Source organism: Oncorhynchus mykiss, chromosome 8 (assembly GCF_057628025.1).
Source record: "Oncorhynchus mykiss isolate SJ-2025 chromosome 8, ASM5762802v1, whole genome shotgun sequence".
In the NCBI taxonomy this organism is placed as follows: domain Eukaryota; kingdom Metazoa; phylum Chordata; class Actinopteri; order Salmoniformes; family Salmonidae; genus Oncorhynchus; species Oncorhynchus mykiss.
In genome coordinates this window covers 36592333-36616915 of record NC_143029.1, presented here as the reverse complement: position 1 = coordinate 36616915, position 24583 = coordinate 36592333, and the positions used below count along the sequence as shown (strand labels likewise).

The following is a 24583-nucleotide window of genomic DNA, read 5'->3' as shown; positions in this document are numbered from 1 at the left end:
CCATCCTCAGTTTTCTCCTATCACAGCCATTAAACTCTGTAACTGTTTTAAAGTCACCACTGGCCTCATGGTGAAATCCATGAGCAGTTTCCTTCCTCTCCGGCAACTGAGTTAGGAAGGACGCCTGTATCTTTGTAGTGACTAGGTGTATTGATGCACCATCTAAAGTGTAATTAATAACTTCACCATGCTCAAAGAGATATTCAGTGTCATATTTTTTTTTACCCATCTATCAATAGGTGCCCTTCTTTGCAAGGCATTTGAAAACCTCCCTGGTCTTTGTGGTTGAATCGGTGTTAGAAATTCCCTGCTCGACTGAGGGACCTTACAGATATTTGTATGTGTGGGGTACTATTGTTACACACAGAGTGAGTCCATACAATTTATTATGTGACTATTTTTTACCATTTCTTTCTCCTGGAGTTATTTAAGCTTGCCATAACAACGGGGTTGAGTATATATTGGCTTAAGACATTTCAGCTTTTCAATTTTAATTAATTTGTAAAATTTTAAAAAAAAAACATAATTCCACTTTGACATGATGGGGTATTGTGTGCAGGCCGTTAACAAAACGGCTCAATTTAATCCATTTTAAATTCAGGCTGTAACACAAGAACATGTGGGACAAGTCAATACTTTCTCTAGGTGCTGTATCCTACGTACCTCAACCCTTCTGAAAATACATATTTGGCGCAGTCTGCTGTCTGATCTGAATATGGCCGTCATTACTGATGCAGTGACCGACGTTACAAAGTGTTCATTCATAGATGGGAAGAGTTCTGGGAAGAGTTCAACGTGTTAGGGGGCAACACACCACACACACACACACACACACACACACACACACACACATTCTCACGCTCTCACACACACAGACTCACATACGCAGGCCAACGTTCTCAGGTAGGACGCCATCGTTGGCTATTTCTGTGAGCCTGTATCGACAATGATACAACATGAAGCGCCGTCTTGAGACAGTTGGCGTCGTTCTCTCTGAGGTAAAACGACACGTGTGTAGACTCAAGGGGTAGTGTATGTCTGTGTGACGGATTGATTTCAGTCATCGTTATGACTGAGTCAGGTTTTTCCCAGTACTACATAGAAAGGCAATTTGATAGTGCATAAATCATACTTATTTTAACAGCCCAGGAGACATGTGGACCCACCTGTTTTAACACAATGTCTCTCTCTCTCTCTCTCTCTCTCTCTCTCTCTCTCTCTCTCGCTCTATCCCTCTCTACCCCCCCCCCCCCCCCCCCCGTCCTCCTCTCCCTCTCTCGCTCCCTCCAGGTGTGAGCAGCCATGACTAAGTCCTATGAGTTTAATTGGCAGAAGCACCTGCCTGGCTTCATGCAGGAAGGAGCTTCCTTCGACAGGTTTGACGAGGTGAGAAGCAAACTCAAACGTACCGTACTTAAAAAAACAACAACATTGCCACAGATTGCCAACTTGTCCTCCAACCAATCCTCCATGTTGACAACTTGACATGAATCATCATATGAAAATGATTACTAACTAGAATGTAGTTGTCGCTGTACTTTGGGTGCTATCAGAATAAGTGCATCTCAAACAAGGTTAGCCTGAAACTTATATCTATGGCTTGTAGCTCTGTGCGTATGGGGATCAGTGGCCCACCCTACCCTAATGACAGTCCTCTCGTGGGACATTAAGACACAAACACACACGAGTAAGGCCATCTTCTTTATGGCGTTTATAAATCATTTTGTTAGGCCACATGCACACACACACACACACACACATAAGTAGGGCTATCCCCAGTATGTCATAATAACTCATTGTGTTAGTCATCAGAGCTACAGACAGTCACCACATTGATCCACCACATTAACCAACTTTGTCATGGCGACCAAAAGTCTGACAGTCTGCTGTGTGTGTGTGTGTGTCCTCCCTCCCTGTGTCCTCCCTCACTGTGTCCTCCCTCCCACGTTTCCCCTCTCTAACTCAATCAGGCCAGTTAGCTGGGGGGTGGCAAATCTAGGACTGGGCGTTACACACACACACACACACACACACACGTTGAGATAGCGATCAGGAATCCCTTTAATGCAGTCTTCAGTGAGGAGGATCCCTCCATGGATAAACACAGAGGGAAAACAACGTCATCACTAACATCAAAGGGCATCTTTAACTGAGCCTTGGAACTAGGACAGCCTGGTTACTTTGGAATTACATTCCCCTGCGTATTAACTTAGTGTGTATTTCTGTGCTTCTACTAGCTATGGGCCCTCTACCCTGCTAGGACTTTTGGGAGACTGGGTGGCTGGGTGGAGAGCTATAGTGAATCTCTGCCAAGCTACTGGTGAATCTAGTTCATAACCGACAAGCTGTTCGTTCACCCATTTTTAACATCTCGATTAAAGTTTGTTAGGAGAGGTTAGAAAGGCAAGAACACAGTTGTTTGATCTTGATATGTGACCTCCGTTACGTTTAATGAATGCCCACTGGGAGAACGCGTGAGATCACCATTATATTTTTGTTTGATATTTGAGTTGAGTTGTCAACCAACTTATATCCAACTCGAAATAAACCACAGAGCTAGCTTAGCATGGCTAACTATGGGTATTTGCCGATAGGCTACAAGTGCAGAATAGAAATAGAATGAATTACATTAGCTGGCAAGCAACTCTAATGATCTATGTGTTTGTGGGCAGTGTTATGAGATGTAGGTCATTTAGGAGTGGCTTTCTTTACATCTCACATATTAAATAGTGTCAAGCAACTGACCACGGTGGCACTGTTTGACTGGCTTATCTCTCTCTTTAATCTGATCACAGTTAACAGAAGCGATCATTAGCCAGCCTTTGAAAAGGCCAAACCTCGACTCGATGCTCAGAAAACAGTGATGAACCTTATTATGATTTAAGAATAACATAATTATAGACAAGCTGGTAGTAGTCTACATTGGAGTTAGCTGAATGTGTGTGTGTGTGTGTGTGTTTGTGTGTGTGTTATAATAGCTGATGCTCAGGCTGTCTAATAGAAGGCCTGCGGGGGACGTCTGTGTTGATTAACATGGCAGACGCGCCTCGCCCACACAGACACACACACACACACGCGCGCTTAAATATGCTAATCAGGGAAGGATTCTTCCAGAGTCCGCTCTCAGCTCACTTAAACCCCACAGCGCAGCAGACGGTGAAGACGGGGCAGTGCATACTAATTCCAACGTGAGAGGAATAGCTATTAACAGTTTGACACTCAGCATGGTCTGTCTGTATTGAAGTGACGTCCGTCTTTGTTGTATCCAACACAACCATATGACGCACAGACAGACACTGAGTGGGAGAGATGGTCATTGATGTTGGACCATATTGTTGCCTCGCTTCTCTTGCTTCTCCTCTCTGCCTCGTTTGCCTGGCAGTGATACTAAGTCTTTTCGAAAAACAATGTTGAAGTCATGTGATTTCTTTAAATAGCCCTTTCAAACCATTGATAGTCTGTGAGGACATGATCACTGTGGCTGGGAATTGCCAGAGACCTCACGATATGATATCATCATGATAGTTGTGTGCCGATAATATATGAACTGCGACTCTCACCATTTTCCTTTCCTTTCTGTTTGTCCAGTGCCTTTGGAAAGTATTCAGACCTCTTGACTTTTTCCACATTTTGTTACGTTACAGCCTTATTCTAAAATGTATTAAATATTAGTTTTATTTTCATCAATCTACACACAATAACCCATAATGACAATAAACCATAATGACAGGTTTTTAGAAGGGCCTTGGTCAGGTTGGTGAACAAGAACCCGATAGTCACTCTGACAGAGCTCCAAAGTTCCTCTGTGGAGATGGGAGAACCTTCCAGAAGGACACGCATCTCTGCAGCACTCCACCAATCAGGCCTCTATGGTAGAGTGGCCAGACGGAAGCCACTCCTCAGTTAAGAACACATGACAGCCCACTTGGAGTTTGCCAAAAGGCACCTAAAGGACTCTGACTATGATGAAACCAAGATAGAACTCCTTGGCCTGAATGCCGAGCATCACGTCTGGAGGAACCTGGCACCATCCCTATGGTGAAGCATGGTGGTGGCAGCATCGTGCTGTGGGAATGTTTTTCAGCAGCAAGGACTGGGAGACTAGTCAGGATCGATGGAAAGATGAATGGACTAAAGTACAGACAGATCCTTGATGAAAACCTACTCCAAAGCACTCAGGTTCTCAGACTGGGGCGAAGGTTCAATAATTCAATAATTCAATAATATCTGAATGAAATACTTTTTTCTTTAAATAGTTTAATGTGCTGACAACAAAATCACACAAAAATTATAAATGGAAATCTAATTTATCAACCCATGGAGGTCTGGATTTGGAGTGACACTCAAACTTAAAGTGGAAAACCAAACTACAGGCTGATCCAACTTTGATGTAATGTCCTTAAAACAAGTCAAAATGAGGCTCAGTAGTGTGTGTGGCCTCCATGTGCCTGTATGACCTCCCTACAACGCCTGGGCATGCTCCTGATGAGGTGGCGGATGGTCTCCTGAGGGATCTCCTCCCAGACGTGGACTAAAGAATCCGCCAACTCCTGGACAGTCTGTGGTGGAGCGAGACATGATGTCCCAGATGTGCTTAATTGGATTCAGGTCTGTGGAACGGGCGGGCCAGTCCATAGCATCAACGTCTTCCTCTTGCAGGAACTGCTGACACACTCCAGCCACATGAGGTCTAGCAATGTCTTGCATTAGGAGGAACCCAGGGCCAACCGCACCAGCATATGGTCTCACAAGGGGTCTGAGGATCTCATCTCGGTACCTAATGGCAGTCAGGCTACCTCTGGCGAGCACATGGAGGGCTGTGCGGCAAAGAAATGCCACCCCACACCATGACTGACCCACCGCCAAACCGGTCATGCTGGAGGATGTTGCAGGCAGCAGAACGTTCTTCTCGGCGTCTCCAGACTCCAGTCACATGTGCTCAGTTTGAACCTGCTTTCATCTGTGAAGAGCACAGACCGTTTGAGCAGACACATGCACATTTGTGGCCTGCTGGAGGTCATTTTGCAGGGCTCTGGCAGTGCTCCTCCTGCTCCTCCTTGCACAAAGGCGGAGGTAGCGGTCCTGCTGCTGGGTTGTTGCCCTCCTACGGCCTCCTCCACGTCTGCTGATGTACTGGCCTGTCTCCTGGTAGCTTCTCCATGCTCTGGATACTACGCTGACAGACACAGCAAACCTTCTTGCCATAGCTCGCATTGATGTGTCAACCTGGATGACCTGCACTACCTGAGCCACTTGTGTGGGTTGTAGACTCTGTCTCATGCTACCACTAGAGTGAAAGCACCGCCAGCATTCAAAAGTGACCAAAACATCAGCCAGGAAGCATAGGAACTGAGAAGTGATCTGTGGTTACCACCTGCAGAACCACTCCTTTATTGGGGGTGTCTTGCTAATTGCCTATAATTTCCACCTGTTGTCTATTCCATTTGCACAACAGCATGTGGAATTTATTGTCAATCAGTGTTGCTTCCTAAGTGGGCAGTTTGATTTCACAGAAGTGTGATTGACTTGGAGTTACATTGTGTTGTTTAAGTGTTCCCTTTATTTTTTTGAGCAGTGTATATATTTATTTTTTAATCCCAGCCCCCATCCCCACAGGAGGTCTTTTGCCGTTTTGTAGGCCAGCATTGTAAATAAGAATTTGTTCTTAACTAACTTGCCTAGTTAAATCCAGGTTAAATAAAATAAATACATTTAAAATGTGATATTTCAGGTTGTTTTTTTTATACATTTGCCCAAAAATCTAAAAACCTATTTTTTCTATGTCATTTAGGGGTATTGTGTGTATATTGATGACGGAAATGTTATCAATTTTAGAATAAGTCTGTAACCTAACAAAATGTGGAAAAAGACAAGTAGTCTGAATACTTTGCAAATGCACAGTTTGGTGATTCGATACTGTGATTTTATTGCGATTCGATGTTCCAAACATATTGCTCACCCTACGTCTGCTGCGGAGTGACAAGAGAGAGACATGAGAAAACAAGTTTTGATCAGTCATGGAAATAAAAGTGCTGAAAACAAGCTGGCTCCCCGTTTTAAAAAGATGATGGAGAACAAGCGATGAAGGAAAAATACTGGAGAATTGGGGCAGGTACAGCCAACTAGCGCAAAAGTAATATTGCAATATTGTCAAAACGATACGATACGATATATCGCCAAAAAATCATGTCCTGATATGCAACCGTAGCTATTTTTTTTACTACATTACTAATGACTTCATATATATATATATATATATATATATATATATATATATATATATATATATATATATATATAGATAGAGATAGAGATAGAGAGAAGGAGAGATCAACAATGATCTATCTGCACTGACTGCTCTGACAATCAGTGCCAAGACAGAAGCAAACAGATGATGATAAAAGTGTTAGAATGGAAATGAGACTGACATAGGTTGATGGTCAATGTTCGTTCACTAATACTAATGATGGCGGTAGAGTGAGATGGAATAATGTGCAGGGGACGCATTTCCTGGACCCATTGCCGGTCTGCTCCCCGATGATGCTCTAATTAGTTTAGGGACATCGGTGTGTGTGTGTGTACGTGCGTGCGTGCACAATGTGGTTTCAAAGACCAGTCATTTCCCTCTCTCCATTTCCCATTATCCCACTTCCCCTATCGGAGGAAGGATGACAGTATTCCCCTTCTGTACCCTCCTCACTGCTGTGTCTCATCATCTTCCTCTGCCTCCCTCATTACCGCGTCCACACACATACAGACAGCTGCCAGTGACTCAGACAGCTAATGGGGAATAAAACTCACTGCCACACTGACAATCAAAATGGCCGCAGCAGCAGTATGACTGATGTGGACTTAGTCGCCCATAGAGAGGAGAGTGTTCTAGCTCCTCAAAGGCCGTGTGTATCGGGCCTTAGTCTTGGTGAGGTGCTAAGGCACTTCTAGGATCGGATTTGTTCTGTGTGTTTAATGTTGGCTACTTACTCAGTCAATCATGTCAGAGTCTAGCTGATAGTTGAGTCATTCCATATTAAGCCATTAGCATTAGTCTGTTTGGTTTGACAGGCGTTTATAGTTGCTTTTATTTATAGGGGCTAATAATATAGGCTAGCTATGGGCCATGACAGGTTTGATAGAAACCCTGCTTGTTTCTCACGTTTAAAGATTCTGGATGTCTCTGTCCCCTGTAGAGAACACGAACACTGTGGATCCCCAGGCCTGCTGTTATAACGGTCGTGTCTGTGTGTGTGTGTGCGTCGGGCATGTGTGTCGGTGTGTGTGTGTATAAAGAGCAGGGTGATGGATTGGGAACTCTTGGAGGAGGGAGCCATGCTGCAGTCAAAACACTTGCACACACACTTCAGGGCTCGACAGTAACACTTGTCCTCTTGTCTGGGACAAGTAATAAAAAAAAATGCAAGACGAGAAGAATATAGATTTGAGTTGTCCAAATGAACAAGTAAAATAAATCACATAGGAATCACAATATCAAAGAATTACTCTGATCAGCATTGGATTAGAGAAGCCAACATTGTAATACTATTCAAAAAAAAAATTAATGTACATAAATACAAAAGCCTACAGGTCAAAGTATAGTTAATATGCATATTGACTACAGCCTCACGTCTAAACCAATGTAGCCAAACTTTAATGAGACTCTTAATGACATAAATATAGGCTAAAGGCCTGTCATGTTTGACAAATATAATGAAAGATCATTTACATTCACGTCTTTAGGGCTTGATTTTTTTGTCGACATCCTCGAGGCGCGGTTCTTTCAGATCGAATGGTCAAAAAAGATCAGAGAGGGAAGGACCGTGTCTGTTATGCACCCACCTTGAACCTGAGCTGAGACGGTCAGCATTTTAAACGGTTTAACCAGAAATGGAATTGTTTAAAACCTGGATGATTTCTGTCATTTTCTTGCTAATTGCAAATGGGAACATTCCCACATAGCCTATACAGCCATATGCACATTGCTGAGTTTATAATATGAAGAAATAAAACGTCATCAACATTTTTATGCTTTTGGATCTGTAGTCCCAGAACTGTTCCAGAGTCTGTTTTGAACCGTATACTTATTTTTTCATCGCCCTTCATTTCGAGTCCTAGGGGTATTTATTTGGGTAAGTATTTGGTTCTAATTGTAATTCGTTGATATTTTGTAGGCTACCAAGTGTGACCAACCATCCTCCAGGAGAGCCTTAAAGGGGCAGTGTTGTATTTTGAGACAGGAAGTCAACGGACACAGTGTAGCCTACATTTTTTGTCTGATTCTCTATGGTCAAAAAAGATAGTAATGCATTTTATTTTGTAAAGTGGTTCCTTGCGTCATACAATGATGTAAACATGGTGTTTTTTTTGGACAAGTGACTGTAGCTTTTGGACAAGTAAAACATCAGTCCTACTTGTCCAAAGGATAAGTGTCTAAAAAAGTTCATGTCAAGCCCTGTACTTAAGACACACACGCACGCACACACACACACACACACACACACACACACACACACACACACACACACACACACACACACACACACATCTAGCAGAGCTCCACTGCACGCTGAGGGAGGAATGTACTTATGAGAGTAGTGAGTCAGACAAGCAGGGGTCACCCTCTCTTATCAATGCAGCCAAATATATGACTCCCACATGCACTCCCTGCCCCACACCATCCAAGGAGTGTGTGTTGGGTGGGGGGTGGAGGGGGGGGGGGGGTTGGCCATTCCAGCCAGGTTACCTTAGAATGAAGAAGTACCCAGCCTAATATTGTAGATACTATCTATAACAGACATCTTTACAAGACTGAATACAACTGAAGCTCAGTTTACACCAAGCTGGATTTGTGTTGATTTCCAATGTCACTGAATGTCAGGACTGTTAGTTAAAAGGCTGGGATCCGATTTATGTACCCTTTTATTTAACTAGGCTAGTCAGTTAAGAACAAATTCTTATTTAAAATGACGGCCTACCCAGGCCAAACCCTCCCCTAACCCGGACGACGCTGGCACAGTATATGCATGAACTAACAGCCATATTTCTGGTGTCGAGCAGCACACCAGCCTCTCTAGGTTTCTTCCTAGCCTCCCGCCTTTCTAGGGACTTTTCCCTAGCCACTGTGCTTCTGCATTGCTTGCTCTTTGGGGATTCTAGGCTGGGTTTCTGTACAGCACTTTGTGACATCTGCTGAAAAGGGATTTCTGAAATACATTTGATTGATTGATTGATTGATTGATTGAACTGAAGGCTTACCATAATCTCACTGAAACAACACATGCTGCAGTGTGTGTGTGTCACTCACTGTTTCCTTTAGCTCTGCAACGACCCTCTACTCGGTCTCTCTCTTACACACACGTGGGCGCTCACTTAGAATGCGGCAGACAAATGGATGGACTACGGGAATGTAATCCAAATGACTTTGCTGTTACTCTGTTGTCAGCCCACCCCATACTTACTCCCTCTCGGGTCTCTCTCTCTCACACACACACACACACACACAAGGCCTCCAGTCAGAGCCTGGGACTATATTTTTCTCCCTCCACACCTTATGAGCCTCGCCGTCTGGCCCGCTGACAGACTGCTGCCCCCCCAGCATCTGAAGCAAACCTGGCTGTTTGACAAATAACCGCCTCGTGAATTTGGAACTGGGAGGTTTACCACATTAAGTAGACCGTAAATAAACCACAACTCTATCCTTTAAATTAGGGGATTGAATTAGTAGGCTAGGAACTATTTCTCAAAAGAAGTTATACCTTCCGACGCTTGCTCTGACGCAACGTTTTGTTAAAAAGTCTCCAACGTCACAGTAAACGTGTAGCAGGAAGTGGAAGACTAGATTTAGCCAGGATAATTGATCTTTTATAATATATCCAGGAGGCCAGTGAGTGTTGCCTGCCACGTTAATCAGGGTATGTCCGGTCACCAAGGTAGCCAGCCGTTGGTTGGTGTGTAGGGTTACCAAGACACCGTTTGCATTCGACAGTTCATGACATTCACATTTATGTGTTTGTCTTTGTCCTAGCGTTATGTCCTCCTCTCCTGCACACACAGGGTGTAGGTGTGTGTTCTCCTTGCGCGTGTCTGTGTGTGTGTGTGTGTGTGTTACATCTTTAAAAATGAATTATCGATGCTGCTGTTTATCTTGTGGCGTAAGTCGTGCGTGCACTAGCTAGGTAACGGGAGTGCGTGTGTAATGTCCTCGCACATCAAATGAAACCTCTGATTGGCTCTCGAATTGAAATGCTTCTGTCTCCTCGCAGGACCCGTTTCTGTTTGAGCCCAACTGTCTGGTCAAAGTGGACGAGTTTGGCTTCTTCATCACGTGGAAGAGCGACGGAAAGGTACAGTCTCTCAACCATATCTGTGTATATAAAAGGCTTCGTTCTCATCCTCTTACTCAGTGCCCTGTCTTTTGTGCTCGTGAGTGTATTCAGAGAGAGAAAAGAAAGACATCCATCCTCCTCGACACTCACGACTTTACCGTTCCAGCCACAGGGCCAAGTCATAATTGGGGTGACGGTAGCGTGACTAAGGGCAGTGGTACTTGAAGTGGCCAAGGTAACAGAACAGAAGAGAAGAGAGTTAGTCACTTGTTCCATTGTTCCCACCACCGTTAATACACTATTGACTGAGTTTCAAGGGCTGGAGCAGTGAAAGCTGAGGGTAGTTGGTGAAATATAGTCTGCTGCTTGCTGTTCATTGCCCTTAGTATCTTAGACTAGGTACAGCTACAGGTAACTGCCAAAATAAATGAAAACAGCAACTTGCTAAGGAGTTGTGCCACCAGAACAGCTTCAATGCGCCTTGGCATAGATTCTACAAGTGTCTTGAACTCTATTGGAGGGATGTGACACCTTTTTCCATGAGAAATTCAATCATTTGGTGTTTTGTTGATGGTGGAGGGAAAACGGTGCCTTAGGCGCCGATCCGGAATCTTCCATAAGTGTTCTGTTGGGTCAGAGAGTTGGGTAGTCTTCGTCACTGAAGCCTCTGCCAAACTTTATTCAGAGAGGGTAAAGAAAGACAATGGGATAGAATGGACTTTATTCAGAGAGGGTAAAGAAAGACAATGGTATAGAATGGACTTTATTCAGAGAGGGTAAAGAAAGACAATGGTATAGAATGGACTTTATTCAGAGAGGGTAAAGAAAGACAATGGTATAGAATGGACTTTATTCAGAGAGAGAACAGGAAAGACTGAAAGCTATTCAGCGTAGGATGCTCCTGTATGTAAAAGTCAAGAGGATAGAATGCCGTCTCCGATGACTTGTAGGCGATTCGACTGCAAGGTCCTTTTCAACACCAGTCTCCTTTTCCAATGGTACGTTCTTGCAAGTCAGTCAACTCAATGCGCATGGATGGAAGGAACTGCTTGAGACAGAACTTGACTTAGCCAAGGTGACTCTGAGACGGTTGCGTCAAATGAACCCTCCCCATAGAGGAGAGAGAGGCCCATATCCTCGCTGAAAATGGCCTTTAGCATTCATCAAACACTTCTGCAACAACACATAAAGCAGGGGTGGCCTGTACCCTACTCCTGAGTTTTCTTTTGTTCCAACCCTGCTGTAACACACCTGATTCTGTCAATTAGGAGGGGTTGACTGCTCATGTTAGAAGGTAATGCTGGTTGGAGAGGAAGGGCTTTCTTATCCGTCATACCGTTGGGATTCATCCGTTGTGTAAGAGGATAGCAGGATATTCCTCCACGCTGATCGTATTACTGTCTCGCTCTCTGTCTCTCTCTGGGTTACTGTATTTATCGCTGCAACATGGGGGCATGTAGGCAGATGTCATTTCAAACAGCCGTATCTGGCCACTAGCAGCATACCGTATGTCTATGGAGCTTCTGGAGCAGACAGGCAGGACGCTACTGTAATTGGACAAAGCTAGGTGAGGTTTGGGGAGTGGGATGGAATATGTCTTTTTTTGTTTGGCATTGACAAGATCAATTTTACTCCCTCTGTCTCTCTCTCTCTCTCTCTCTACAGGAGGGCCAGGTTCTAGAATGTTCTCTGATCAACAGTATTCGAGTCGGAGCCGTGCCAAGGGTGAGCACCTTTAAAACCCAGTTTCCTCCCTTAGTCCCTACCTTCCTCCCTCCATCTTTCAAATAACCTTCTCACCCACTCCTCTCCATCCATCTCCTCGCCCCTCACGACTTTACCGTTCCAGCCACAGGGCCAAGTCATAATTGGGGTGACGGTAGCGTGACTAAGGGCAGTGGTACTTGACGTGGCCAAGGCAACAGAACAGAAGAGAAGAGAGTTAGTCACTTGTTCCATTGTTCCCACCACCGTTAATACACTATTGATTGAGTTGGAGCAGTGAAAGCTGAGGGCAGTTGGTGAAATACAGCCTACTGCTCGTTGCCCTTCATATCTTAGACCAGGTACAGCTACAGGTAACTGCCAAAATAAAGGAAACATCAGTATAGCGTCTTAATAAGGTATTGGGCCCACTGCAAGCTGCCAGAACAGCTTCAATGTGCCTTTGCATAGATTCTACAAGATTCTACACTCTTTTGCCCAAGTGTTTTACTTTATCTTGGCAATTACCTGCACGTTCAACAACATAAAATATGTCATACTTGAATGTTTATAACCTTCCAGGTTTGTAGCTGTATCTAAAGCAAGTTATTTAGCCTTGGATGTTGTTTCTTATCTGGGAGGGATACTGTAACAATGCCTTTTACAATGTAGTTTGTTAGTTAGTTGCCTCAATAGAACAATGATTTCCAACAGACAAAAAAAAACTATTGAACACTCTTTGATCGAAACAAATGCATTTAGGCTAATTGGCTGTTCCGTGTCCCTGAAAGTGTTTTTCTGCTTTCTTTAAACAGAAGGGGCTTCATGAAAATACAGCAAACATTAACCACAGAGTATTCCTTTCATGAACACCAGGGCTGATCACACACACACACACACACACACACACACACCACACACTCGCACACAAAAACACAACTATGTTTAGCTATATTTGTGAAGACAATTGATTCCCATTCAAAATCCTACTTTCCCTATCCCTAACCTTAACCATAAACACCAACTCCTAACCTTAACCTTAAACTTAACCCCTAACCCTAATTCTAGCCCCAAACCTAAGCCTAAAATGTTCTCACTTCTCAGAATTTGTGTTGGTTTACTATTCTTGTGAAGACTTTCTGGTACTCACAAGTATAGTAAAATGTGTACATGCACACACACACACACGCACATGCACACACACACACACACACACACACACACACACACACAGCTACTCCTTCCATTACATATGGACTCCCTCAATAATTCTGTGGTCGTGTCCTGCTGCAGTGTAATGTTTGGCATCATGCGAGCGACATGAATTATGGAAGGCTCTGGGGTCCTGAGGGAGTACCAATACGGATGCCTGACTATAATAAAGGTGTGCTTTCTCAAAAACGCCGGAGAACAAACCACTCGCTCAGCTCCGAACAAATACTCAAACATCTGAAAACACTCTTTGCCGTGTGTGCACGGATCACAAGGTAGTGTGTGTATTGTTGACAGAGCGGGAGGTCCTCTATGTCTAAGACAGTGTGTGTGACTGCATCTGTGCATGGCGTACGTGTGGTGTGTGTAAGGCCGTGTCCCTCCCCCCTCCCTGTCTGTGTTTGGTAAGGTTACGCGTTCTTCTTGGTAAACAACAGACAAAGAGCAACTCATCTCATGGCTGATCTCGGGCGGATTGCTAACACGATTACACAATCGCACAGCTATCGCCGCTAACTCAATGGACAAAGAAAGAAGAATCACGTTGAGGATATTTGGCTGTATTCGCTTTAATAAACAGAGGCTGGCTTTGCAGAATGAATCGTCTGTTGCTTTCCAGCTGATTCAATCACACAACAGTTATTCTGCTTGTTCTAGATAGTTCAAAGGATAACGCAAGAACGGGAATCCTCAACTAATCGATGTTACATAGGAAAGTTATATAACAGTCTGTCTGAGACGGATGAAATGGTTCAGAAAATGAAACTATCACGTTTTGAAATGACTTGATAAGATTCTGTTGGTCTTTAATACATACAGTTGAGGTCGGAGTCATTACAACTTGTTTTTCAACCACTCCACAAATTTCTTGTTAACAAACTATAGTTTTGGCAAGTCGGTTAGGACATCTACTTTGTGCATGACATAAGTCATTTTTACAACAATTGTTTACAGACAGATTATTTCACTTATAAGTCACTGTATCACAATTCCAGTGGGTCAGACGTTTACATACACTAGGTTGACTGTGCCTTTAAACAGCTTGGAAAATTTCAGAAAATGTCATGGCTTTAGAAGCTTCTGATAGGCTAATTGACATAATTTGAGTCAATTGGAGGTGTACCTGTGGATGTCTTTCAAGGCCAACCTTCAAACTCAGTGCCTCTTTGCTTGACATCATGGGAATATCAAAAGAAATCAGCCAAGACCTCAGAAAAAAAAATTGTAGACATCCACAAGTCTGGTTCATCCTTGGGAGCAATTTTCAAATGCCTGAAGGTACCACATTCATCTGTACAAACAATTGTACTTAAGTATAAACACCATGGTACCACACAGCCGTCATACTGCTCAGGAAGGAGACGCGTTCTGTCTCCTAGAGATTAACGTACTTTGGTGTGAAAAGTGCAAATTAATCCCAGAACAACAGCAAAAGACCTTGTGAAGATGCTGGAGGAAACAAGTACAAAAGTATCTATATATCCACAGTAAAAGAGTCCTATATCGCCATAACCTGAAAGGCCGCTCAGCAAGGAAGAAGCCACTGATCCAAAACCACCATAAAAAAGCCAGACTACGGTTTGCAACTGCACATGGGGACAAAGATCGTACTTTTTGGAGAAATGTACTCTGGTCTGATGAAACAAAAATATAACTGTTTGGCCATTATGACCATCGTTATATTTGGAGTAAAATGGGGGAGGCTTTGCAAGCCGAAGAACACCATTCCAACCGTGAAGCACGGGAGTGGCAGCATCATGTTGTGGGGGTGCTTTGCTGCAGGAGGGACTAGTGCACTTCACAAAATAGATGGCGTCATGAAGATGGAGAAGTATGTGGATATATTGAATCAACATCTCAAGACATCAGTCAGGAAGTTAAAGCTTGGTCGCAAATGGGTCTTCCAAAAGGACAATGACCCCAAGCATAATTCCAAAGCTGTGGCAAAATGTCTTAAGGACAACAAAGTCAAGGTATTGGAGTGGCCATCACAAAGCCTTGACCTCAATCCCATAGAAAATTTGTGGGCAGAACTGAAAAAGCATGTGCAAGCAAGGAGGCCTACCAACCTGACTCAGTTACACCAGCTCTGTCAGTAGGAATGGGCCAAAATTCACCCAACTTATTGTGGGAAGCTTGTGGAAGGCTACCCGAAATGTTTGACCCAAGTTAAAAGATTTAAAGGCAATGCTACCAGATACTAATTGAGTGTATGTAAACTACTGACCCACTGGGAATGTGATGAAAGAAATAAAAGCTGAAATAAATCATTCTCTCTACTATTATTCTGACATTTCACATTCTTATAATAAAGTGGTGATCCTAACTGACTTAAGACAGGGAATTTTACTAGGATTAAATGCCAGGAATTGTGAAAAACTGAGTTTAAATTTATTTGGCTAAGGTGTATGTAAACTTCTGACTTCAACTGTATCCCTCTCTCTCTCCCTCTCTCTCCATCTCACTCTCGCTCTCCCTCTTCCCCCTCTCTCTAGGACCCTAAGATTCTGTCTTCGTTCGAGGCAGCGGGGAAGAAAGAGGAGGAGCTGGAGGGATGTGTCATCTGTGTCTGTAGCGGGACCGATCTCGTCAACCTCTCCTTCATGTACATGGTGGCTGACAGCCCAGACACAGCTAGGGTAAATACACAACGTTAACATCATGTTATGACAGCATTGTTACAACGTTCATACGACATCCATACCGCATTACACGCTGCGACTGATCCGATCGACCAGGAATGGCACAGCGCAACGATTAAAACTGGCACAGGGTTCATACAACACTATTACAACATGAATATAACGTTACTCAACTCTAACAGACCTAGTCAACCCCTACTGTTGCACATGTTGGTAGTGAATCCAGACAATGCTAGGGTAATGCTGTCACGCAGCCAGGGTATCTCTCTGTCCCTCTTGCTCTCGCCCTCTCTCCCCGCTAGCCCTTGCAGGGGTCATCATGCTAAACATTGCACTCTGGTGGTGACATGGAAAGCTGTGGCTAGCCAGCCAGGATGTTTTAGAGGTGTGATAGAAGAAATGGGAAGATTGGAGTTCTCAGTCAGCTGGGAGCAGAAGACACCTTTTAATTGTCTGATTACTGAAGAAGTGAACCGATGTATCAGTGAACAGATGACGCTGAATTGTTTGATGTAGTTGTTTTAGTTGGATTCCTGATAAGGCATATATAAGAGACGGAGCGGGGGGGGGGGGGATTGGTTAACGTGGAGTTTACACTGTAGAAGACGGAATGCCAAATGAATGATAATAAACTACCTAGAGTTGCCATCACCAGCTGAACTTGAAGGTCACACACACACACACTCACCCACACACTAGCACACGCTCATTCATGCTACCTTGTTCTCTTGCTCTCTCGTATACAGACACCAAACACACACACATACACACACACTAACACACCATCTCACACACTCAGCAGGTTAGTTGCAGTAGACCTGAAGAGCTGACACAGTTGTTCACATCAGCACAGCCTGTGAATAATACACACACGCGCACACGCATAGCCCAGAGACAAACGGCACGCTGCCTCACGTATTAAGGGTAATGTGTCCGTTGAAAGAGATGGGAGCCGGACAAGATGTGTCATAGAGAGGAAGAGAGAGAGGCGAGGGAGATCTGAAATCAACGCTGTTTACACACACACACACAGGCAGGATGGCTGTGTGCATACATCTGCATCTGCTGTTTGGTCGTGGCTGCTTTGAAATTAAACAGAGAGAGGAAATTAGACCAACACTGTGAGTGAGGAGAGAACACACACACATAGACCCAGTGAAACGGATACGCTGTGAGTAAGTAAACGTCCGAACGCGCGCGTGTGTGTGTATTGTGTAAGTTCACTACATGGCCAAAAGTATGTGGACACCTGCTCGTCAAACGTTTCATTCCAAAATCAGGGATATTGATATGGAGTTGGTCCCCCCTTTGCTGCTATTACAGCCGCCAACCTTGTGGGAAGGCTTTCCACTAGATGTTGGCACATTGCTGTGGGGACTTGCTTCCATTCATCCACAAGAGCATTAGTGATGTTGGGCGATAAGGCCTGGCTCGCTCTGTGCCAGTCAAGTTCTTCCAAAACTGATATCTAGAAACCATTTCTGTATGGACCTCGCTTTGTGCACGGGGCCATTGTCATGTTGAAGCAGGAAAAGGCCTTCCCAAACTGTTGACCCAAAGTTGGAAGCACAGAATCGTCTATGATGTCATTGTATGTTGTAGCTTCACTGGAACTAAGAAGCCTAGCCCGAACCATGAAAAACAGCCCCAGACCATTATTCCTCCTTTACAGTTGGCACTATACATTGGGGCAGGTAGCGTTCTCCTGGCAATCCTGATTCGTCTGTCTGACTGCCAGATGGTGAAGCGTGATTCATCACTCCAGAGAACGCATTTCCACTGCTCTAGAGTCCAATGGCGGCGAGCTTTACATTGTTCCAGTCAACGCTCGGCATTGCGCATGGTGATCTTAGGCCTGTGTGCGGCTGCTCAGCCATGGAAACCCATTTCATGAAGCTCACAACGTACAGGTCTTGTGCTGACGTGTGCTTCCAAAGGCAGTTTGGAACTCACTAGTGAGTGTTACGATATTTACGCAATATGTGCTTCAGCACTCTGCGTTCACGTTCTGTGAGCTTGTGTGGCCTACCACTTCGCGGCTGAGCCGTTGTTGCTCCTAGACGTTTCTACCTCACAATAATGCCACTTAAAGTTGACCGAGGCAGCCCTAGCAGGGCAGAAATCTGATGAGCTGACTTGTTGGAAAGGTAGCATCCTATGACTGTGCCATGTTGAAAGTCACTGAGCTCTTCAGTAAGGCCATTCTGCTGCCATTGTTTAGCTATGGAGATTGCATGGCTGTGTGCTCTATTTTATACACCTGTGAGCAACGGGCGTGGATGAAATAGCTGAATGCCCTAATTTGAAGGGGTGTCCACATACTTTTGGATATATAGTGTATGTATGTGTGAACGCTTGTGTTTGTTTGTTTGTTTCTTTCTCTGTTTGTTTGCAGAAGTGGACGGAGGGTTTGAGGTCAGTGATCCACAATTTCAGAGCCAATAACGTCTGTCCTATGACCTGCCTCAAGAAACAGTGAGTAGACACCCATTCAAAAGCCTGTTTTCCTTAACCCCTAAACCTAACTCGAACCCTTAACCCCTAACCCTAACTCCTAAACCTAACCGTAATAGTAACCCTAAACCTAACCCCTAAGCTTAAAATTGCCTTTTTCCTTGTAGGGACCGGCTAAATGCCCCCACTTGTCTGAATTGTCCTTGTTTTACTAGAGAAACCCCCCCCAAAAAACACACACACACACACACACACACAAACACACACCTCAATATGTGTCGTCTCTCCTCTTCTTTTTTTTTAGTTGGATGAGGATGTGCTTTCTGACCAATGTGAACGGCAAGATCCCAGTGAGAACGTAAGAGACACTTCGGTTGGTAATGACATTTATCAGTCATTTGAGTTCATCCAATGGGCGTTGTGACGACGGCTGACCTCGCTCTGTTTCAGCATCACACGGACATTTGCGTCTGGGAAAACAGAGAAAGGAATCTTTCAGGCTCTGAAGGAACTGGGGCTGCCTAGCGGGAAGGTAAATTGGATGTTTTGCACGGTGCCCCCTTTTTTGCTGTGATTCTGTCGTCGGATCTCCCTTCCGTGTGCCACTCTGTTCCTCCCCTGGTGTAAACACGTGTCACGCCGTTCTCTCCCTCAGAACGATGAGATAGAACACACGGCGTTCCCCTTCGACATCTTCTATGCCCTGACTCAGAAGATCTGCCCTCGTACTGACATCGAGGAGCTCTTCAAGAAAATGTGAGTGGTCACCAACTCCACTCCCCCAGACCTCTTCTGCTTGCTCTACTCCCCCTTCTCCATGATCTAACCTTGCTCTACTCTAGGAAGCTAGCGGCACCATAAATGCTAGTCACATCTAAGTGTACAGTAAGGGTAGGAGTAACAAGGTCTTACACTGGTTGAGAAGACATCTTGTCAGCGTCAAAACTGGTTGTAAATATGTGTTTTCAACCAGTTTTGCTCACTGGTCAGGCGTTTACAGCACAACATCTATATAGCATTTTATTGCTATGTGTTTTTCCAGCATGGTCCCAACAGTGATACTTGTAGTGAAGAGGTATTTAGTAACAGTTTGGGTTGATAACTGTAGTGTGTATATACTGTTTATGTGAATGACAGGAGAGAGAGAGTGTTGTTCTACGGTGCATTCGGAAAGTATTCAGACTCCTTTTTTGAAATGTTGTTACGTTACAGCCTTATTCTGAAATGGATGAAATAGAAAAATGTCCTCATCAATCTACACACAACAACCCACAATGACAAAGCTTATTTACATAAGTATTCAGACCCTTTGCTATGAGACTCGAAATTGTGCTTTTTTTGAGTTCAGTTGATTGGACATGATTTGGAAAGGCACGGTCTATATAAGCCCCCACAGTTGACAGTGCATGTCAGAGCAGTGACCAAGAACTCGATGGTCACTCTGACAGAGCTCCAGAGTTCCACTGTGGAGATGAGAGAACCTTCCAGAAGGACAGCCATCTCTGCAGCACTCCACCAATCAGGCCTTTATGGTAGAGTGGCCAGACGGAAGCCACTCCTCAGTAAAAGGCACTTGACAGCCCACTTGGAGTTTGCCGAAAGGCACTTAAAGGACTCTCAGACCATGAGAGACAAGATTCTCTGGTCTGATGAAACCAAGATTGAAGTCTTTGGCCTGTATGCCAAGCGTTACGTCTGGAGGAAACCTGGCACCATCCCTATGGTGAAGCATGGTGGTGGCAGCATCATGCTGTGGGGATAGTTTTCAGCAGCAGGGACTGGGAGACTAGTCAGGATCGAGGGAAAGATGAACAGAGCAAAGTACAGAGAGATCCTTGATGAAAACCTGCTCCAGAGCACTCAGGAGCTCTGAGTGGGGCGAAGGTTCACCTTCCAACAGGACAATGACCCTAAGCACACAGCCAAGACAACGCAGGAGTGGCTTCGGGACAAATCTCTGAATGTCCTTGGAGTTATCCAGCCAGAACCCAATCGAACATCTCTGGAGAGACCTGAAAATAACTGTGCAGTGACACTCCCCATCCAACCTGACAGAGCTTGAGAGGATCTGCAGACAAGAATGGGAGAAAGTCAAGTGTGTGTCAAGCTTCATACCCAAGAAGACTCGAGGCTGTAATCGCTGCCAAAAGTGCTTCAACAAAGTACTGAGTAAAGGTTCTGAATGTGATATTACATTTTTTTTTTTTATACATTTGCAAACGATGTTAAATGTTTTATTTGCTTTGTCATTATGTGGTATTTTGTGTAGATTAATGAGGATTCTTTTTTTTGCCCCTCCATTTTAGAACAAGGCTGTAACGTAACAAAATGTGGGAAAAGTCAAGTGCTCTGAATGCCTCCCGAATGCACTGTCTGTTGGTGCTTTGTTTGAGAGATCACATTTCTTAGACGGCCTACAGCTGCTCTACTAACAACCCCCGGACAACCTAATCTGCTTAATCAGGGACACTTTAACACGTTTCTTTTAAACCAACTCAATGGTTATTAAATGTTTGACCAGTGGTGATGTTAACATGTTTCTAGAATGTTCTTATGAAAGTGTAACATGACAGTGCTCTATTTTTACCCTTTAAATTAAAACCAAAAAAACCTTGTGTAGTTACTGACTGACTGAGAGGGTTTTTAAGAATCCTAACATTTTGTCTTTCTAATGAATTCCTTTGCAGCAATGGGGACAAAAGTGATTTTTTAAACGTAGACCAGTTAGTCAGCTTTCTGAATGAAGTAAGCTCTTTATCATTCATTAACTTCACTGTGTGACTGCTTGACCCCCTCCCCTCTCACCTGGCACAGGGTAGAAGTTGCCCTTAGGCACAGATCTAGGATCAGTTAGCATTTGGGGGGGGGATAACAATGCAAGACTGACCTTAAATCATTGTCTAGGGATAATTTCATCCTGACCCTCTAAGCTGCACGCCCCCCCCCCCCGCATACGTGACTGATTGTGTAACCCTGGCGACCTGGGGAGGGAGGGGCTCCCTGTTCGGCCATCTTTGCCTGTTCCTTGCTGCCTGTTTGTCTGTCTGTCTCTGCTTAGTTGTCTCTGCTTTGGCTGAAAAACATACCTGCTTCCACTTCTACCTTCTGTACGTGTGCCTGCTTCTCTTTCTCTGTGTGCAACACCGAGTAGACTCCGAGTAGTACAAAGGCTCTGGAAAAATGTGTTCCCTTCTGCTTTAGTGGCCAGTGGTGTTGTCATGTGTCTCGTCTTGTAAGACCACACCCGTTAGCTCCCTACTTCTAACGAGCACACACACACACACCTCTTCTCCCCACCTCATTGCAGTCGCTCTGTACCAGTAACTGGCTTTTTGGTTTTCATTGTCACTTGTCAACACCCACAAATAAAATATGTGTTTGTACCAGATAGGACTATATCCATTGTCACTGTGTCAGTGTAAGGTGTCAACCCGCATTTTGTTTGTCAGCTGTGAGTGTGTGTGTGTGTGTTTTAATTGCTGTCTCTTGCCATAATGGTCCCGATCCTAACATGAGAAATTGAACAGAGGTGGTTCGTTAAAGCAACCCGCGCATGATGTGTAGTTTAACCCTTGCGTAAGACCTGAAAACTGGCGCTAGCTTCACGAGCTAATTAGATCAGCGGGATAAAATCGTTTTATGGCACGCAGAAGACACCCGGGTTCAACTCAGTTGGTCACATGACTTGTGCACGTCAAGTTTCTCGACAGTAGCTTAAAACCATAAACGTGTTTCTGCGAAGTTTTGCCGAAGTCAGGCATTAGTATTCATGGGTAGATCTGCGCAGAAGCTCGAGTTCCATGCACATTTCTCAAGTTAGGAATGGGTTCTTAGTGTGCAGTGACGTGTGTGTGTGTGTGTGTGTGTGTGCGCTTGTGAGTGAGACGATCTTCTGTGTCATTGCGTTCTCCAGAACCAGCGCGATCCGCGGCTAAATGAGATCCTGTTCCCCTTCTACGACCCTAAACGAGCCATGCAGATCATCGAGAAGTACGAGAGAGACCCCGACCTCAAGAAGAAAGGTGAGAGAGTGGGATGGCTGGAGAGTGAGAGAGAGGGAAGAGCACTGCTGCCCTCTTCTGGTGAATAACAAAAGAGCACACCACCCTCATACTAATGTACCCACATGTTGGTTGTGTGAGAGTTGAGGAAAAATGAAGTCGAAGAGTGTATGTTAAACAGACACTCTTAGACACTCGCTTACTCCCCCCTCCCCCTCTGCTCCTCTCCCCTCCCCCTCTGCTTCTCCCCTCCCCCTCCTCTCCCCTCTCCCCTCCCCCTCTGCTCCTTCCCCTCCCCCTCTTCCTCCTCCGCCCTCCCCCTCTGCTCCTCCCCCTCCTCTCCCCTCCCCCTCTGCTCCTCCCCCTCCTCTCCCCTCCCCCTCTGCTCCTCCCCCTCCTCCGCCCTCCTCCGCCCTCCCCCTCTGCTCCTCCCCTCTACTCCTCCCCCTCTGCTCCTCCCCCTCCTCTCCCCTCCCCCTCCTCTGCTCCTCCCCCTCCTCTCCCCCTCTGCTCCTCCCCCTCCCCTCCCCTCCCCCTCCTCTCCCCTCCCCCTCTGCTCCTCTCCCCTCCCCCTCCCCCTCTGCTCCTCCCCCTCCTCTCCCTTCCCCCTCTGCTTCTCCTCCGCCCTCCCCCTCTGCTCCTACCTCTCTGCTCCTCCCCCTCCTCTCCCCTCCCCCTCTGCTCCTCCCCCTCCTCTCCCCTCCCCCTCTGCTCCTCCCCCTCCTCTCCCCTCCCCCTCTGCTCCTCTCGCCCAGGACGTATGTCCAGCGATGGCTTCTGCAGGTACCTGATGTCAGATGAGAATGCCCCGGTGTTCCTGGACTGTCTGGAGCTGTACCAGGACATGGAGCAGCCTCTGGCCCACTACTTCATTGCCTCGTCCCACAACACCTACCTGAACGGGAGGCAGTTCGGAGGGAAGTCCTCCGTGGAGATGTACAGACAGGTGCTGCTCTCCGGCTGCAGGTAGGGGTGGAGAGGGTGTGTGTGTGTGTGTGTGTGTGTGTGTGTGTGTGTGTGTGTGTGTGTGTGTGTTTTTTATATAATGTGTGTAAACTGTTTTTGTATTTGTGTCAGGTGTGTAGAGCTTGACTGCTGGGATGGGAAAGGAGAAGACCAGGAGCCTATCATCACTCATGGCAAGGCCATGTGTACTGACATCCTCTTCAAGGTACATACACAGACTCATGCATACACACACACACACACGCACACGCACACGCACACACACACACACACACACACACACACACGCACTCCAAGAATGGAGACGATTAGTCAGAATGTTGTATTCATTACGTATGGCAAGTCTGCCCTCTTGTGTTGATAGATTGATACTGCATCTGATTGCAACCTGCAGCTTCATTCGAAAGTTACACTGTAGTTATTGATCAGACACTCGCATCCAGAGAGACTTAAGGAGAATGATCAGTAATGGATCCAGGGCGATTTTCAACATCAATCCCCATGTTGTTGTTTCCCCCGTCATAAAGGACGTGATCTCAGCCATCAGGGAAACTGCCTTTGTGACGTCTGAGTATCCCGTGATCCTGTCATTTGAAAACCACTGCAGGTAGGATTTCGTAGTGATCCAGAATATTTTTTTTGACAACTTTGCACATGCCAATGTTATCATTTATTCCTGTACATCTGATCGAAATGACATGTAACTATTATATCATTTGATTTAATGGCGGTAACAACAACAACAACAACAACAACAAATCCTGTGTGTTTCAGTAAACCCCAGCAGTATAAGATGGCTCGCTATTGTGAGGAGATCTTTGGAGAATACCTCCTGAGGCATCCCCTTGAGGGATTCCCTGTGAGTCCACCTTCTAGCACACTATATATCTATCTGTTTCTTATCTACAGTGTCCATATCTGTATCTGTACCGTGTCTGACAGATGAGGATGACTGGACATGGTAAACAATGTGGATGTAATATTTTCATGCTACAGAAAATGAACCATTTACTGCAAATGTCTTGAGTCATTTTTTTTATTTTTTAAACAACAACAAAATAAACGTAATGTTTGCTCTTGTTGCCAGGTTGAGGCGGGTCGTCCCTTGCCTTCTCCCAACGATCTCAAACGCAAAATCCTCATCAAAAACAAACGCTTGAAACCCGAGGTGGAACAGAGTACGTTGACAGCGACAGTCTCGTCTTTCACATGGCTGTTAACTTCATGCAAAGATTCATTTTATATCCCTTAGTTTCACACAGATGTCGCTACTGCTGGACCTGCC

At 45.1% G+C, this 24583-nt stretch overlaps 1 protein-coding gene across 12 annotated transcripts in view; it reads left to right on the top strand.

Annotated features, from left to right (window-relative positions):
• The window catches only part of LOC110529235 (1-phosphatidylinositol 4,5-bisphosphate phosphodiesterase beta-4), a 142723-nt gene that overhangs the window by 90129 nt on the left and 28011 nt on the right, over nucleotides 1–24583 (top strand). For 8 of the 12 annotated variants that reach the window (XM_036985407.2, XM_036985412.2, XM_036985405.2 and 5 more), the window contains 15 exons: nucleotides 1291–1386; nucleotides 10257–10337; nucleotides 11985–12044; nucleotides 15731–15874; nucleotides 18273–18352; nucleotides 18636–18689; nucleotides 18782–18863; nucleotides 18987–19087; nucleotides 21019–21076; nucleotides 22245–22353; nucleotides 23088–23298; nucleotides 23410–23503; nucleotides 23826–23905; nucleotides 24073–24157; nucleotides 24386–24476. In XM_036985407.2, coding sequence (XP_036841302.2) covers nucleotides 1303–1386; nucleotides 10257–10337; nucleotides 11985–12044; nucleotides 15731–15874; nucleotides 18273–18352; nucleotides 18636–18689; nucleotides 18782–18863; nucleotides 18987–19087; nucleotides 21019–21076; nucleotides 22245–22353; nucleotides 23088–23298; nucleotides 23410–23503; nucleotides 23826–23905; nucleotides 24073–24157; nucleotides 24386–24476 — 1414 coding nt within the window. In that variant the 5' untranslated portion in view covers nucleotides 1291–1302. The remainder of the gene's footprint in view (nucleotides 1–1290; nucleotides 1387–10256; nucleotides 10338–11984; nucleotides 12045–15730; nucleotides 15875–18272; nucleotides 18353–18635; nucleotides 18690–18781; nucleotides 18864–18986; nucleotides 19088–21018; nucleotides 21077–22244; nucleotides 22354–23087; nucleotides 23299–23409; nucleotides 23504–23825; nucleotides 23906–24072; nucleotides 24158–24385; nucleotides 24477–24583) is intronic. The other 4 variants (XM_090243357.1, XM_090243359.1, XM_090243360.1 and 1 more) reach the window with 1 other exon arrangement.